Source organism: Lepisosteus platostomus, chromosome 14 (genome assembly GCF_059453375.1).
Source record: "Lepisosteus platostomus isolate fLepPlt1 chromosome 14, fLepPlt1.hap1, whole genome shotgun sequence".
NCBI lineage: Eukaryota > Metazoa > Chordata > Actinopteri > Semionotiformes > Lepisosteidae > Lepisosteus > Lepisosteus platostomus.
Genome location: NC_142624.1, coordinates 16,480,868 through 16,498,110, shown reverse-complemented (window position 1 = coordinate 16,498,110; position 17,243 = coordinate 16,480,868). Strand labels below are relative to the sequence as shown.

Below are 17,243 nucleotides of genomic sequence, written 5' to 3'. Positions count from 1 at the left end.
ACGTTTCATAACCAGAGAGGTGAGGGCTACTGATCCATAATCATTGTTTCAACTGGGAGATTTGACTTTGGCTACTGGGATGACAACTGCTTCTTTACACACCTTAGAAACCTTTTGTTGGGTTAAGGACATTTAAAAAATAAAATAAAAGATGCCACACAGCTGTCTAGCACACCTTTTCAATACTCTCCCCCCCCCAGCAAAATCAGGACCTCTTCCTCTCCTTAATCTTACTTAACCATTTACAAACCTTAGACCTCATCAATTCTAATTGTATAATGAGAGATCCTGCCTCTGAACACAGTAATTTCATCCGAAAAATCAATATGTCGAACAGAAGATGAAATTGATTCAGATCATTGGCAAAGTCGGTGTCTGTTTTACAACGTGTTAATACTGCTGCCACCATTCTTGTGCATTCCCACCATAGCCTCCGCCTTGTGCCTTGCCAGTGTCACGGACATTGCAATCCCGATACATGAGTGCTCCATAGCCATCGATTTCCAAATCCATGTCCCCATCTTTCAGCCATGTTTCAGTGAACACTAAAAGACAGGCATCTCTGTACCCCAACTGGAATTTGGCGTTGGCATGTAGCTCATCAGTTTTATTGCTGAGTTATTGCACTTTGGCCAGAATGATGGAAGGAAGAGGTATACGGTTAAGTTTAACTTTTCTCAATCTGTGGCACACACCACCTTTCTCCCCCCTCTCTCTGGCTTGTGAAGGCTTCTTAATGTCCATGTCAGAATGTGTGTTTTGGCGTCTAAGTAGAATAGCAGAGAAGTCATTACTCAGTTTAAAGACCACATTGTTTGAATGCCAGCACAGAAGGAGAAATTCACTACTGTAATGTAAAGTGCTTTGTTGGCCCAAGGCCATCTCAGGAAAACTCCCTCAGACCAGCAAAAATAGTCCCGCTATTTCCAATCGACATTGTTATAAATAAAACTATTTATGTAATAACCATAAGTAAAAATTAAACAGATAAACTGAACATACAAAAATCGACAAAATGCAACAGAGAAGTTACTGCTGCTACTGGTAGCCTTAGAGCGCAGCGTCCAATAGGCTGGGGGATGCTGCCCACTAACTCCATTTCCTGAAAACTTCACGGGGCCATCTTCACGTACCTAATTCCCAACTGGGTACAATTTGATCTGGCCTCGTGAAATCCAGACTTTTATCAATATATTTACTAAAGTTATACAGCTGAGTAATCTCATGTTAAATAGCTCACAGAATCTTCACATCCCCAGTATAATTAAAATAAAAGGCGTGATCTCATAAACAAGCATGAAATACATTATAGATAATACATTCTTTTAAAAAGATCTCAGGTTTTTTTTAAATTTGTATCTTTTGTAACTGTTAATAAAGTGTACACACTTTTAGTTCATAGCACCTGTTTCATCTTAACTTTTCTGATGAGGGAATGTTTTGGACTGGCGCGTTTTCTCCTCACAATAGGGGGAAGAGAAACGTATAAGCTTTTATTTTCACTCACCATCTCAGTAGTCACTGATACAGCTTTAGCCTAGGAAATCCAATTCCCATGAACCTCATGTACTATTATTATTATTGTATCATTCGTTACACTGTGGCTGTGTTGTCTGTGTTAAGCTGCTGTTGCACTACAATTTCCCTCACGGGATCAATAAAGTATCTGTCTATCTCATGGACTATGTCCTGGCAGTGTCTACTTCTCTCTTGGCTCCTGATTTTAATTTGGTCTTTTAAATGCGAAGATTTTAAAGTCACTATGCCTAATATATTTCTTTAATTAAAATCTTAAGTGCATAAAATAAAATATTATAATTAAATTACATTTATATGTATACTATATTGAAGTTTTTATTAACTTTTTGTGTCACAGTACGTTAAATATTCATTTTACATTCACATGTTCTTAAGCCCATAGTAGTATTGAGGAGGACATCTTATGTTAAATTGAAGAAGGTAGACAATAACTTCAGCCCCAGCCACCATAACCCAGACAGATTGAGGAAGGTGTTAGTCAAATGAGTGCAGTGTCGCATAGTTTAGCACATTTCTAAGTTAATGAGAGGCAATGAACTGCAGCAGCCGCAGGTCATGCTCCTGTGGCAATGTTAGTAGTTTTATAATAAATTGAATTCCAATAAGATTACTACAGAATATCTTACAGTGCCTTGCGAAAGTATTCGGCCCCCTTGAACTTTTCAACCTTTTGCCACATTTCAGGCTTCAAACATAAAGATATAAATTTTTTATTTTATGTGAAGAATCACCAACAAGTGGGACACAATTGTGAAGTGGAACGAAATCTATTGGATTTTTGAAACTTTTTTAACTAATAAAAAAATGAAAAGTGGGGCGTGCAAAATTATTCGGCCCCTTTACTTTCAGTGCAGCAAACTCACTCCAGAAGTTCAGCGAGGATCTCTGAATGATCCAATGTTGTCCTAAATGACTGATGGTGATAAATAGAATCCACCTGTGTGTAATCAAGTCTCTGTATAAATGCACCTGCTCTGTGATAGTCTCAAGGTTCTGTTGAAAGCGCAGAGAGCATCATGAAGACCAACGAACACACCAGGCAGGTCCGTAATACTGTTGTGGAGAAGTTTAAAGCCGGATTTGGATACAAAAAGATTTCCCAAGCTTCAAACATCCCAAGGAGCACTGTGCAAGCGATCATCTTGAAATGGAAGGAGTATCAGACCACTGCAAATCTACCAAGACCTGGCCGTCCCTCTAAACTTTCAGCTCAGACAAGGAGAAGACTGATCAGAGATGCAGCCAAGAGGCCCATGATCACTCTGGATGAACTGCAGAGAACTACAGCTGAGGTGGGAGAGTCTGTCCATAGGACAACAATCAGTCTTACACTGCACAAATCTGGCCTTTATGGAAGAGTGGCAAGAAGAAAGCCATTTCTCAAAGATATCCATAAAAAGTCTCGTCTAAAGTTTGCCACAAGCCACCTGGGAGACACCCCAAACATGTGGAAGAAGGTGCTCTGGTCAGATGAAACCAAAATCGAACTTTTTGGCCACAATGCAAAACGATATGTTTGGCGTAAAAGCAACACAGCTCATCACCCTCAACACACCATCCCCACTGTCAAACATGGTGGTGGCAGCATCATGGTTTGGGCCTGCTTTTCTTCAGCAGGGACAGGGAAGATGGTTAAAATTGAGGGGAAGATGGATGCAGCCAAATACAGGACCATTCTGGATGAAAACCTGTTGGAGTCTGCAAAAGACCTGAAACTGGGACGGAGATTTATCTTCCAACAAGACAATGATCCCAAACATACAGCAAAATCTACAAAGGAATGGTTCACAAATAAACGTATCCAGGTGTTTGAATGGCCAAGTCAAAGTCCAGACCTGAATCCAATCGAGAATCTGTGGAAAGAGCTGAAAACTGCTGTTCACAAACGCTCTCCATCCAACCTCACTGAGCTCGAGCTGTTTTGCAAGGAAGAATGGGCAAGAATTTCAGTCTCTCGATGTGCAAAACTGATAAGAGACATACCCCAAGCGACTTGCAGCTGTAATCGCAGCAAAAGGTGGCTCTACAAAGTATTAACGCAAGGGGGCCGAATAATTTTGCACGCCCCACTTTTCATTTTTTTATTAGTTAAAAAAGTTTCAAAAATCCAATAGATTTCGTTCCACTTCACAATTGTGTCCCACTTGTTGGTGATTCTTCACATAAAATAAAAAATTTATATCTTTATGTTTGAAGCCTGAAATGTGGGGGCCGAATACTTTCGCAAGGCACTGTATTTTCCTGTTATAGCTAAATTAGACAAATAGAAAGTCAAATCAATCAGGATCTCGTAGTATAATAAGCAAGCACACGGGTCTAAAACATTTTGCATAAAATGTACGTAAAAAAACAGACTTTATAATTTAGTTCTTATAATTTCCCTGAGAGGAGGGTGGAACAGAAGTAGTAAACACATTCTTACGTGATAACACAAACTCATCTGCTGATAGAGCTGCTTATAAGAGAAAGATAACATTCTGCTCAATAAGTAAGCTATAATACATTCTGATCAATAAGTAAGGTATAATACATTAGCTGTTTAAGTTTGTCAAAGAGTGCACTGTCGCATGAACTATGAACTGCAGCAGACGCAAGTCATGCTCCTGTAGCAATGTTAGTAGTTTTATAATAAATCGAATTCCAATAAGATTACTACTGAATATCTTATTTTCTTGTTTCAGCTAAATATGACAAATAGAAAGTCAAAGCTATAATACATTCTGTATAAAAAGCTGTAATACATCAATAAGTAAGCTACAATACTGTACATTAGCTGTTTAAGTTTGTCAAAGTGAACTACTTTGCAGGCAGTACAGAACTTCATAGAAGGTACCCCTTTTTCTCATGCAAACTCAACAAAGGTTTGATTTTTTCTATTTCCAAATGTTTGATAGTATGCCTCAAGGTCTAATTCATTGTATAATCAAAATAAAACACCTGCTGTGCTGTGACACTGGCCATGTGTGTCACCTCTGTGTGTTGTCCTGCAGGATAGCGGTTTTCTCGGTGACAGTTCTCCATGATGAGCGCATCGTGGTGGTGGCTGAGCAGCGGCCAGATGCCTCAGAAGAAGACAGCTTCCAGTGGATGAGTCGTGTCCTCCAGGTACGATACTGCCACACATGAGCAGTCTGGTTCCCTGTCTGGTGCTAGATGAAGTGATTGTCAGTGGCTACACCACTATCGACAAAGCTACCTTACAGTGGGGACACCTTCAAAACTGAAATTGACCAATGTTCTTACTGTAGTTTTGCACATGAGAAAGAAATATCAGCCGTAAACAGAGGCATCATATCTTGTATGTTGCACAAAGAGAAGCTACCAGATGCATATTTGTTTGCTGAATTTTGTCAGGTATATATTATTTCACTTAATTTAATTAATCAGGATGTTACATTTAATATAGTAAATTAAAATAAAATGTTTATGTCATTGGTTTATGTCGTTTATGTCAAGACCCAGTAAGTGGATGCTCCTGTGATTTTACATGGTATTACATTGATAGGCTGAAATCATAGGTTCTCTAATAAGGATGTCAGTGTTTGTTTAATAAACTGAAAAAGCTTAGCACATCTAAAAGTCTCATAGGTGCTGTACTTCAGAATTAGGTGCATCTTTCAAATTGCAAACTTAAATAGAAAAAATATTAAAAATGTGATCAGTTCTGTTAGTTAATATTGGCACCCCTACTCTGAGTTCCATCCCTAGAAACATTCAGTATGAAATTATTTAGAAACATTTATTGCAGAGAAGTGTAAGTGTAGCACACCTAGTTGCTGCACCTGGGGGTTGGGCGGTATTAATTCCTGTGTGTGTTTGATATGTTCCAGGGTATATCATTGAATTGAGTATTAATCAAACTGCAGGTTGCTCCCAAATGTTGCTATGGATCGTTTGAACTGCTATTCAGTACTTGTGTCTAGTCTTTCTTTTTTCAGTAAATAAGATAAGATCACTTTATTGGCCATATACATTTTCTTGTATTAGGAATTTGCCTTTTTTCGCATACTACGACTTGCTCTCCATGAGACACACAGACAGGAAGAGAAGCTTGGGGTCAGTGTGCAGGATCAGCCATTTATACGGCACCCCTGGAGCAGTCGAGGTTAAGGGCCTTTTGCTCAAGGGCCCAACGGAGTAGGATTCCTTTGCCGGCCGCGAGATACGAACTGGCAACCTTCCAGCCACAGGCGCAGATCCTTAGCCACAGAACCACTGCACCTAATAAAGTGCAGCTAAAATTCTGTGCATCCTGTATAGAGTATTGTCTTAATGTAACGTGCTCAGGACTAAATAACATTGGCTTTTGAGGAATCTGATTCCTCAAGGTTGTTCTCTGCTCTAACCTGTCTTTTCTGTCTCTGATTTCAGGCTATTGACAGCATTCACCAGGTGGGTGTGTACTGTCTGGCCCTGGTTCCTGCCAACACACTTCCCAAAGCCCCGTTGGGTGGCATCCACATCTCCGAGACCAAACAGCACTTCCTGGAGGGGGCTCTACATCCCTGTAATGTCCTCATGTGTCCCCATACCTGCGTTACTAATTTGCCAAAGCCCAGGCAGAAACAGCCAGGTAAGTATCTGTGCATGGGGGAGAGGCACATTTATTTAAAGAAAGACTTTTAATGACCAAAATTCTTGTTCTACCTTTGAGGTGTGGTTAACACCTGAAAAGGATAGCATATGCTATTATATTTAATACAATGGTAATTTATAATGACCCAAACTTAAATCTGTTAACATTAAAGCCCAGTAACATGTTTTGAAATAAAGGGAACAGCATTGAGGTGTGTGCTGGTTCATGAGGCTGTAAAGGGGTACTTTGTTTTGTCTTGGACAGAAGTGGGCCCTGCTTCTATGATAGTAGGGAACCTGGTGGCAGGGAAGAGAATTGCTCAGGCATGTGGGAGGGATGTGGCTCAGCTGGAGGACAATGACCAGGCACGCAAGGTACTACCACATCCTGAGAATCATGTAACAGTTTAAGTGTATGTGATGGCCAATGGGCTGTATTCCTAATACACTTACCACAATCGTATGTGTCCCCTGCTTGTTGTTTTCCTTTTGATTAAGTTGTACTTTCATGGTTCCCCATAAGCAGTTTAAGCATTAAATAAACATGTTCCGCAAAGCCTGTAAACAAGAAAATTGAAAACATGATGAATATAGGCTAATCAAGTATCATCTAAGTGTTAAGGATTCATGCTTTTGCTTTTCAAGTTTACAATATTTCTTGTGGCAATACCAGTTTTTCTCAGGCTTTTAAAAATATCTGGATCCCACATATTTTCATGATTACCCCCTGTCTCACAGTTCCTTTACATGCAAGATGTTCTGCAGTGGAGAGCACAGGCTGCACCAGACCACCCTCTTTTCTTGCTTCTCAATGCGAAGGTAATATTACTAAACACTAATGAATTAAATTTCACTGGTGATTGAAAATACCAAATGTGGAGAGTGCTTTATCAAACAAAATGTTATATAAATTGTTATAAGCATTAATTTTCTGTAGACTTTCTGTAGACTTAATAGCAAGAGTCTGCAACTCAGGTGCTGGAGAACCCCAGTCCAACAGTTTTATAGGTCACAGTTAAATTGATCAGTTTAATTATGACAAATTAAGTTGAGTTTTTAAATTAAGCCATTTAGAAAATATCAGGGACTGAAATCTGAGCGTCCATCAGCCACAAAGAACCAGAATTCTGTTATTTGAAATTTTAATTTGTCAGAAATGTTCAGGTTTTACCAATCTTTGTATTGGAAATGACTTCCAATAACTTTGTATTGGAAATGTTGAAACAATACACAATACAATTCTGTATATTTGTGCTTGCATATAAATAATACATTTAGAATACATCACAATAGTATTTTACACAGTGCAAAATGCATATGCAAGAAACTGCTTTAAATATATGGAAATCACAGGTAGGGATTAGCTTTCATTTCCATAGATCGAGTGTAACACTGTGATATAGGGACATTTTGATGTAGTTAAAGTACCTTGTTTCCCTTTCTGAACAGGGTGCAGTTGCCAGCACAGCCTCCTGCCTACAGCTGCACAAAAAGGCGGAGCGTGTTGCGGTAGCACTGATGGAGAAAGGGCGACTCAATACGGGTGATCATGTGGCATTAGTCTACCCTCCAGGTGTGAGACCACTCCAACCGACAGTGGATCATGAGTAGAATCTCACTTAAAATAAAAAAATAATGGTGGTCAAAAAGTCCTTTTCTTGAGTTTGGGAATAAATTAACAAAGAACTGTCCATAAAAGATTATTGAAATGCTTAAGACTTAAGAAGAAGCTTTCCAAGGCTTTCAGTTACTTTCGTAAGTGCTTAGTTTATTCATTGAAACTTTTCTTGAATAAAGAAAAGAGCATCAGTTTACTCTGCATGCAGTGATGAAAATTACTACGATATCATATGTAAAGGTACACACAAATTACAGAAAAATTCCTTTAACAAATCATCAAAGACACTCTGTTTCAACCAAAACAACAATTAAATTATAACATACCCTGTAGTAATCTTTATGGCTCTATTTCATGGACATTTTCTAAATCTACTTTGGCTTTAGTCCAGACCTGTTTATTTTCATCTTGGTGTCATACCAAGATGTGCACGTGGAAATGTAATGACTGCTCCTCTCTCCCTCTGCAGGTATAGATCTCATTGCAACATTCTATGGGTGTCTATATGCGGGCTGTGTGCCAGTCACTGTGAGGCCACCTCACCCACAGAACCTAGCCACTACTTTACCCACAGTCAAGATGATTGTCGAGGTGAGCCAGCTCCTCCACCGACCTCCTCAAAACTGCAGCACACAAACTCCCCAAATGCAGATGAGTGAGGACCGCCTCTCAATTACATTTCATGAATCAATGAGCTACTAAATACCTGACTACCTAACCTGCCGGCCTACATGAAGCAAATAGCCTCCTTTCTGTTGAACCCATTCTTCTGAAAGAGAGAAAGGAAATCTATGAAAGCAGTTAAGCTAATTTTAATAAAATTTAGAAAAAATAAAATATTGATTGTAACTTTTTAGATGAACACACTCAAGTTACAATTTAATGATAAAATAGAATTTTTAACATATTAATCTTTTTCTATCATCTTCTACACCATGCTGGAGTTCACACCTATGTGCTGCCTGCAGTCATGAGGGTGGGTGTGGATAATGTGGTGAGCATCTTCTTTGCCAAGGCCAAAAAAGAAGTAGAGGGGGGGAGGGGAAATCTGGCACCGTTGTCATGGTTCCCTACCCAAAGGCAGCTTATTGTAACAAACAAATAAGTTCTGGATCCCGAGATGAAGTTTAAACAGATGAGTTTTATTGCATGCAAGGAACAATAAAACGGAAGTATTGTTCGAAGTACCGGTACAAAACGTCCAGTTTATATAGCCCTTTTCTGCCACTTCTGACATAGCTCGTTACCATGGTAATGGGGGGAGGTCACGGTGTTTGGACAGTTCACAGACTTTGGCCAAATGGTCAGTGTTAGGTTTCCTTCCTTGGGAAGGGGGATTTCTAGCTGGCATCTGGAATCCTTATCAGTTATCCCCCTTTCCTGCCATAACTCTAAGCCTGGAATGTCTGGTGTCACAAGACGTCCAGTCCTTGTGCAGAAAGGACTCAGTAAACCCTTTCTTCACATCTTATATCTTTCTTCATTCCCCCCTTATAAAATATGGCATACGTCAGTGCTGCCTATTTTTTACACAAACGATGTCAGGGCAGATCTTTCCTTTCTACAGTAGGTGTACAGGCATGCGTTACCATGACATTGTGAGTTCCACTGTTACAACAAGATGTGATTCATGTCTTTGTACAAGTGATGGTTACAATTATACATATAAACAGTACTAACCCTACAAATAAATATTGTAATAAAGTTCCACCCCAGGACCCAAACACAGACCTCAGCCATGTGGAAATCTATCGTCAGGATCTTGGAATAGCAATATAGACCCAACTCTGATTATCATTTTAGGCTGATAGATATGACAACACCAGGAATGTATTGATACCATATTCCCCAGTAATGCTCAGGCCTAACAAGCACACTGTTGGCCCACCTTAGGAAGCCTCAGACACAGAAACAGTAACAACATCATTCTTTCTGTTCACTCAGTCTCTGGCGCGGTGGCTCAGTGACAGTGCGATTTGTGGATCCAGTGATCTCCTGTCACTCAGATGGCTCAGTCGGTAGTCAATAGAACCTGATATGGTCCCTCCCCAGCAGGGTTGCAATGTCTGGCAGGGTATCTGTTCTTCACCCACACCCACTTGCCAGGTATCAGGTCATGTCTTCCCTCTACTGGAGGTCCCCAAGCGTCCAGCACCCATTCATGAGCCCTGTGCACCGCTTCAGTTAACAAACCTACAATTCTGTAATAGAGAATTAGTTAGCAAATTCAACAATCTGTTAGCCAGACTTGGCCCTCCAGGGAGTTTCATTGGTTGCCCGTGATGATTTTAACTGGGCTCAGTCTCACAGTTCCGTTTGATCCAGCCCATGGACTGCACATGGCCGCAGGTAGAGCATCTGCCCACGGTGTTCCTTCAGTCCGATATTTCATCAGTCGGTCTTTCAGAGTTCCATTCGTTCCACCATCCCTGCAGACTGCGGGTGCTGGGGGCACCTCACCCCCAGTTAGGCGATTACAGCCTGACACACCTTCCCAGTGTAGTATGCCCCTAGATCAGTATCCAGTCTGCACCATGGGATTATCTTCGTCATCAAATGTTTGTGAGTTACAGAGGTAGTGGCCTCAGCCCACCAGGAGAAGAGTCCAATGTTCCCTTTACATATTGGCAAGCTACAATAGTCAATTCGCCAGTACATGTCTATTAGAGGCCTCAACCTGAATACTCCCTTTTTCACCAACAGAGGTTTCACAGGGGTCTCAGACTCTTGCTCTACCAGGGCCGCTCGCCTGGCATCTGCATCTGCACAGTTGTTCTGTTGAGTTACTGGAATTATTTCTTTATTGTGTTATTTACACTTTACCACAGCTACTTCAGTCAGTAGCTGCAAAAGCTTCTAATCAGTTCAGAGACAAACCCAGTATTCTTAACTGGAATCCCTGCCATGGTGAGGGAATCCTATTTCTCTACAGCCATCCAGAATTGTGGCATACATACACCAAATACATACAGTATATAAATATAAATTGTTTATGTTTTCCTTTAGCATATTTACAATCTTCAATCAGTGCTCTAAACTGGCTTGTTGCGCTGAGGCAGTGGAGGGGGCATTTTTCTGGTCATTAGCACATCAAATTCTATGGTAACAGCTCAGCCTGTTCTCTGTTCTCCCTCATGCACCAGAGAGGATGCATTAGTAAACAGTATTATATCTTCTTAAATCTTCACGGTCCCCCACCCTTTGGCTACAGCATCTAATGATCCTGAATAGTATCCCACCGGGGTACCTACCTCCATGCTGCTGCATCAGCACAGCTGCCCAGAACCCATTTTCCACACTTACATACAAAGGAATGGTTGATCCATCTGGGGAAACCCCAGTCTCAGCACCTGTAAAAGAGCTTGTTTCAAATTATTACAGGCAGCTTTTGCTGCTGGAACCAGGGCAATCTTATCCTTGGACTGCACTCCCCCCTTAAGCAGATCTCTTTAGAGTTGTGCTCATCCCATAAAAACATTCCACCCAGGCCCTGTTAAAATGACACAATCCCAGACACACAAAGCCTTATCATAACTGCTTAATATTAGAAACTCTAAAACCTGAAGCAGCTCAGACTTGTGGGTTTCCTCGTCAGGGGAAGCACTCAGAATATCATCGACATACTGAATGATCACAGAAGTCAGTGACGCCACGTGATACACTGTTCTGTATAGTCATTACTTGTAATGCTGCATAACATCCCAGCCCAATAGATCTGGGATGGAACCACCCACATCCGGGTGATAAATGCACATCAGTGTTAAAATCTGGTACTCAGCAAGTAAAACTCGCTGCCCCAATACTCCTGTGGCCTCCTGCCGTCTCCCCATATATACAGATGCAGCCATTCAAAATGCGCGGGCGATACCGCATTATTTTCCGGTTCGCTGTACGCAGTCTACCGCGAGTTACCGGTAAATACCGCTAGTTACCGTAAATTCTCCTATTATACCGCAAGCAAAATAATAGTATCCGGAATTTCCGCAAGGTGGAGCTAATAAAGCTCAACCTCTCATGTTTTAGCTGTCGCCATCAAAGTCTTTAACGAAGATATTACTAATAGTATTAATAATGAATGACCTTGGACAAGCTGTAAGTGTAAACTCAAAGTATTGCCCTGGTCCACATTCTTTTTTTCATTGACCGTCTTTGTAAAAGTAACACCACAGCATTTCGCAATCACGCATTTGTTTCCAATCATGCAAAGTACAGTAATTTTTGAGAATCGATTCACCATGCCTTTCACATGCTCATAAAAGAGATTGATTTAGGAACATAAACATATTACCGTATGCAAACTGTACTGTATACAGTATGTATATGTATATTTAATGTCTTAACTGTGCCCGTTTAAGTATTGAATATTTATATGGAATTTTACCACTGAAGGGAAATCTTAGTAGCTGAGCATAAAAAGAATAGGAGCATACTGCAACGCGTGTGAAGGCCATAAACGATATTAATTTTGGAACTTAAACATACAGTATATGGCTGGTCTCGGTACTTTAAAGAAAACATACACAAAACATGGTTTCATTATGACCAGAATCGGTCTTGAGATACTTGATTTACAGTATTTGAGAGGTATGTCTTGACACCGATACTACGTAAATACTGCTCACGTATATGTTTCTAGGTTTATATTATGCATTTCATACAGTCAAATTACTTTTGAGCAACTGATGTGCGATATTTCCAGTACAGAAGTGCGAAACGGTATGCCCAGGGCGTTTTATTTTTCGTTTTGTTTTAATGCAGTGCGGGGACTCTGCTTTAACTATATCGCCGTGGATTGATTAGAGATATCAAGTACATACAAGTCATTTTTTAAATGTTGTAGTTAGTCTTGTAAAAATATTACGAGTACATCATCTGTCAACAATTACACAGGTTCTGTTTCCATATTGCGGATTTTGGTTACGTAATATTATTTTCTAATTTCACGTTGTGAATATATGATTTGGGCAAACAGAGCCGCAAAGAAGTACATTATGGGTTGTTGTTTTTTTTGCAGTTTTATCTAGAACAAGCGATGCTTAAACCTTTGTCTGATTCTTGTGAAACTATCCACATGACAGTTACCTAGGAGTTGACTTCAGTGATGTCACTGATGGAATGTTTCTAAAAATCCATCCACTGTAAAACGTCTTCTCCAGTTGTCCTGCATATGTATTCGCTAATGAAGCTGTGTGTTCTGAGCCTGGTTCTCTACATTTCTGTATGAACCAGCTTAGAGAGCTTGTGTTTAAATTGAATGTAAGGTAATTTATGCTTCTGTGTATAATGTTTCTGTAGTGCTTTTTCAGCACTCTGCATGTGACCACGCCGGTGGCGCTGTGGGTTAGGTTCCTGACTCCCATGTCACACGATCTGTGATCGAATCCCACTGGAACTATGACTCTTTTTTTAACAAACATTTCTTTGAAAAAATGAAACGTTTCCCTTGGTCAGAGATTAAATAAAACCTCACTCGCACCAAACAAATTTATATTTCTAAATATCACAACATGATCGAATTTAAGTCTTTTTAATAACAATGAATAGTCACCTATGCGTTACAAAATAAACATTTATATTGATTTGAATTGTGTTTTGATTTAAATCGTAAACGCGTGTTTAAATATATGTGTTTAAAGGCGATATATAAAACCGCTGATTCTTATGGAATGTGTTCCGCCGGGGATTCAAAATAATTATTTTTTTTAATCGCGTATCTAAGGAAAATTGCAGTATAACTTTGTTCATGCACAAACAGTGGCATGTTACATTATTAATGTGGGTGTCTCCTCTTGCCAGAAAGCTCTAAATTGCATTTTGAGTGCGGTTTTTGACTTTTTCTAAATTGCAACCCATAAATAAAGCTGATACAGTTTAGACTTACTGTATTTTAAACTGTATTACAGCAGCACATTGGACAATGCAACGTAAATTGCAAAAATGCACTTGGAATCTGTCCAAGCCCTACTACGAAAATTATTTAAACTGCGACACTTATCATTCATCTTTAAATAAACTTTATTTTATATAACGTTTTAAGCGAATAGGTAATTAGATTGCTCATTAACCTAATCGCTTTTTCTACATAAACACAGCGTGATTGCTCTCTGAAAATGCTTTTTCTTTATATTTAGGCTCAGATTTCAACAGATTTCAACTACAGATCGTATTAATATAAACTTTCTTGGAAAAATGTCTTTTATGTAAACCATGTTTGCTATTAATTCATTTAGGGCTAGAATACGTTCATTGTCTTCCAATCGGGTCGAGTTGACATTGGAAGCTTGTCACGCCCGGACTGTTACACCAACGCATTAGCATGTTAAAGCGATTTCATTGAGGAGCCTAGCTTTCTTAACTAGTAAGTACTGTACTTCCTACTTTGAAAATACCTGTGAAACCGGTTTAATTCGTCACAGCCAGCACTCCCGCAGAGAGGGGGGTTGTACTCGTTAATGTCTTAGCACAAAGCAGAAACTTATTGTATTTTCCGATGACATACAAGTGGAAAGATTACAGATTTTAATCGTCTTTTTTCTGAACCAAAGAAAATCTGATCATGTTTCTCTATAACAGTAATAAAAAACTTTTATACTAAAGAATATTACTTAGTAATATTAATCATCATATTACAACCAAAAAAGTCGCCCCAACAACAAAGACATGATTTCATCATAACACGCTGCCAAGTGGCGAGATATGATTCCTTTGTTGTTTTTGCATAAAGGTTTAAACGATTAACATGTCGGTGTCGAGATTTTTTTTAATGGTTTGGTTAATAATGCAGTTTGTAAATCCATATTTACCAAACAAACGATAGCTGTAAAGCCTGCCATTAGCGAGGGCAAACCTGATGTTGAAAGAAGTTGTTACTCTACAAAACCTTTTTCGTTTAAAGCAACAGGTGGGGTCATCTGCCTTTGGGAAATATCATCCCGCAAAGGATATTTTATTCTTAAATTCAGGTTTGGGACCTTGTTAGGACAAATAGGGACTTTGTTAATTTGTTTGTCACACAAATCGTTATCTTCAAGTATTAAGTGCACAGTACAGGGTTCATGTTCTGCTGTCATGGTGGTCTGAAAATGATTTCTTTTTGTATATTAGCTCTCTTCTCAGTACACCGTATAGTTTTGGCTGTATGGAAGGTTTTGTGTTATCCTGAGGTATGCCAGACAATAAACATCTCTGAAGACAATTCCTTGGTTTCATGTTTCAGCAGGTTGTTTTGAGTGTCTGAACATTGTCTCTTTGCACCTGTAGTTATTTGCAGCTGGGAAAGCTAATGATTATGATCTGGGAATGTAACTGAGATTTTTTTCTCCATAATAAGCAGCTTTGCAGCAGGTTATTTGTTTTCACTGCTTGAGAGGTATTGGAATGCTGCAAGCAAACATGCAACTGTAAAGTTGAGCAGTTTTTAATGTCATGCTCTTAAGAAATAAAGCCTTTAGACAATTAGGAGGTACTGGTATTCACAAGGTAGAAGGTGGTGTTTTCCCCTAAAGGGAAACTCTTATACCTAATGATTAAATACTTTGAGACATTTTTTTACTGCATTGTTCATGTATGATCTGTGTATCTCAGCTGAAAAGCTGAGATAAAATAAGATGTATGCATCTAAATAACTGGACCTCAAATAGCAGACCTTATGAGCAATACTGTGTGTATTTATTTAAAATATTTATAGCTCTCCTGGAAAGTTGGTGGGGGATACAAAAAACTGATGTGCTGAAACAGTACAATTAAACACGCTCTGCAGAAAAGGGGATGGTTGTTAGGTCAGCTTCAGTTTTACACGTACAGTACACATTTAATTTCATTACAATTATGAGGTACCCTGTATCAACAGGACTCAAGAGGCTCTCAGTCATGTCACTTTGCAGTTTATGTCTCCTAGAGGTTCCTATATTCTTATTGTAAATAAAAGGAACAGCATACAGTGGGACTTTTCCAAAAACGGGGAACAAATTTCAACATCTGACTGCACCGAGCACACAAATATTGGTTCTAGGCTCCTGAATCACCTTTGGTCCCTGGATCATTGCTTTTAACCATTTACACAAGGTTTTTACTGTAAAGCACTTTCACAGCTCAACATAAATGGACCTTCTGGGGCACAGGCTTTAAATGAGCTTTAAAAAAAAAACAGACTTTGCATTTCCTGTTATAAGCTATTCTTTTAGCATATGACAAGCATGCCCTTATTATGGCGATATCCTCCTAAACATTGGAGAAATAACTCTAGAAGTTCAATTAAAACAGAAATGCTTCAAATCGCTTGGGATACAACAAAAAAGTGGTGTATTATAAAGTGTGTTAAAAATGTAGCTTGTTTGTTTTCATACCTTAGATTATAATAAAACCTCACCATTTAACACCAACAGGTGTTTTCTTGACGTCTGCTAGCTTCAAAGTTTATGGTTTGGCTTTTGTGTATAATGATAGTGATCTGCATTGGAAATGTAGGAAAGTAAGCATTAATAAGCAGGAAAATTAAACCAAGAAACACCTAAAGTACTGGACTATATTGCAGATGAACTACCGATCTACCTTTTAAGCCTGTACAACCTGCAGAACTCCAGCTTTAATTGATTGGACTCAACAGCCTAAGTTTAAAAGTTATCCTTACAAGTGTGGAAAAGCATGGGCGTAATGTTGCAGCCTTCACTGTTGTTTTAGAAGTTTTTTCCAGCTGTACATGAACATTTCTGTCTTGAGTCTTTCTTAACAATATGGTGTAAACAGTGTCTGGTTTCTACTGTGATTATTATTTCATTACTGAAGTAGCCTTTTGATATTTGCACAGTAATTTTTGTTGTTATGGCTGTTTTCATATTTGTAGTTTTCTTCTGTTAAAACTTAAAATCTCTCGCATTAAATTGGCTACAAATGCAAGAATTCAACCAGATATTCTTACTTGTAAAATGTATACTGTTGCATTGCAGTTTGTTAATGTAGTTAGTCCATAGTCAGCAATCTAAACTTTATTGTTAAGCTTTAATGATTGATGTTGTACCAGTAACCTTTAGAAATACTATAGTACTTCACAAATGCTTTGTGTGTTTGGAAATCTTTTGAGTAAAAGCCTTATAAAAATAGGTTTAGTTTTTACAGGACATCACAAAGAAATAGGATGGTATAATTCTTATAATTGCTTAGTGATTGTATTTGGAAGATTATGGACTAAACAGACTTCAGGGATGCCAGTGGATCATTGTGCTATTTGGAATTATTCCAAAAATCAAGTGACCTCTTTGCTGTAGTATTTTTAGTATTATTTATTTAGTATTAATAAAGAATAGATTTATTAAAGTCGTGGGATGTGTAAGCGGGATATGTAAAATAAAGTTTTTTATTATTGTTATAGAGAAACATAACATAAACATAAAAGCTCTTAGCTGGGTGATAATTTTTTCTCTGTCCTTCCTTGTCAGTTGAACCACAGGGCAGGTCCCTGCTTACTTCATCCTGCATACAATTTCTGCAGTTTCTCTTAAAAAGACGCGTGTAT

The 17,243-nt window shown here is 38.9% G+C and overlaps 1 protein-coding gene and 1 long non-coding RNA gene across 8 annotated transcripts in view; one reads left to right on the top strand and one right to left on the bottom strand.

Moving 5' to 3' along the window:
- LOC148648890 (uncharacterized) overlaps positions 1-17,243 on the bottom strand; it is a 314,784-nt gene that overhangs the window by 69,193 nt on the left and 228,348 nt on the right. The window lies entirely within an intron of this gene.
- LOC148648895 (disco-interacting protein 2 homolog A) overlaps positions 1-17,243 on the top strand; it is a 306,696-nt gene that overhangs the window by 229,649 nt on the left and 59,804 nt on the right. For all 7 annotated transcript variants that reach the window (XR_015926561.1, XM_088607241.1, XM_088607240.1 and 4 more), the window contains 6 exons: positions 4,530-4,644; positions 5,911-6,112; positions 6,380-6,489; positions 6,853-6,933; positions 7,564-7,687; positions 8,202-8,323. Coding sequence is in view for 6 of the 7 variants with exons in the window: in XM_088607241.1 (XP_088463367.1) it covers positions 4,530-4,644; positions 5,911-6,112; positions 6,380-6,489; positions 6,853-6,933; positions 7,564-7,687; positions 8,202-8,323 (754 nt within the window). In the remaining variant the exon portion in view is untranslated. The remainder of the gene's footprint in view (positions 1-4,529; positions 4,645-5,910; positions 6,113-6,379; positions 6,490-6,852; positions 6,934-7,563; positions 7,688-8,201; positions 8,324-17,243) is intronic.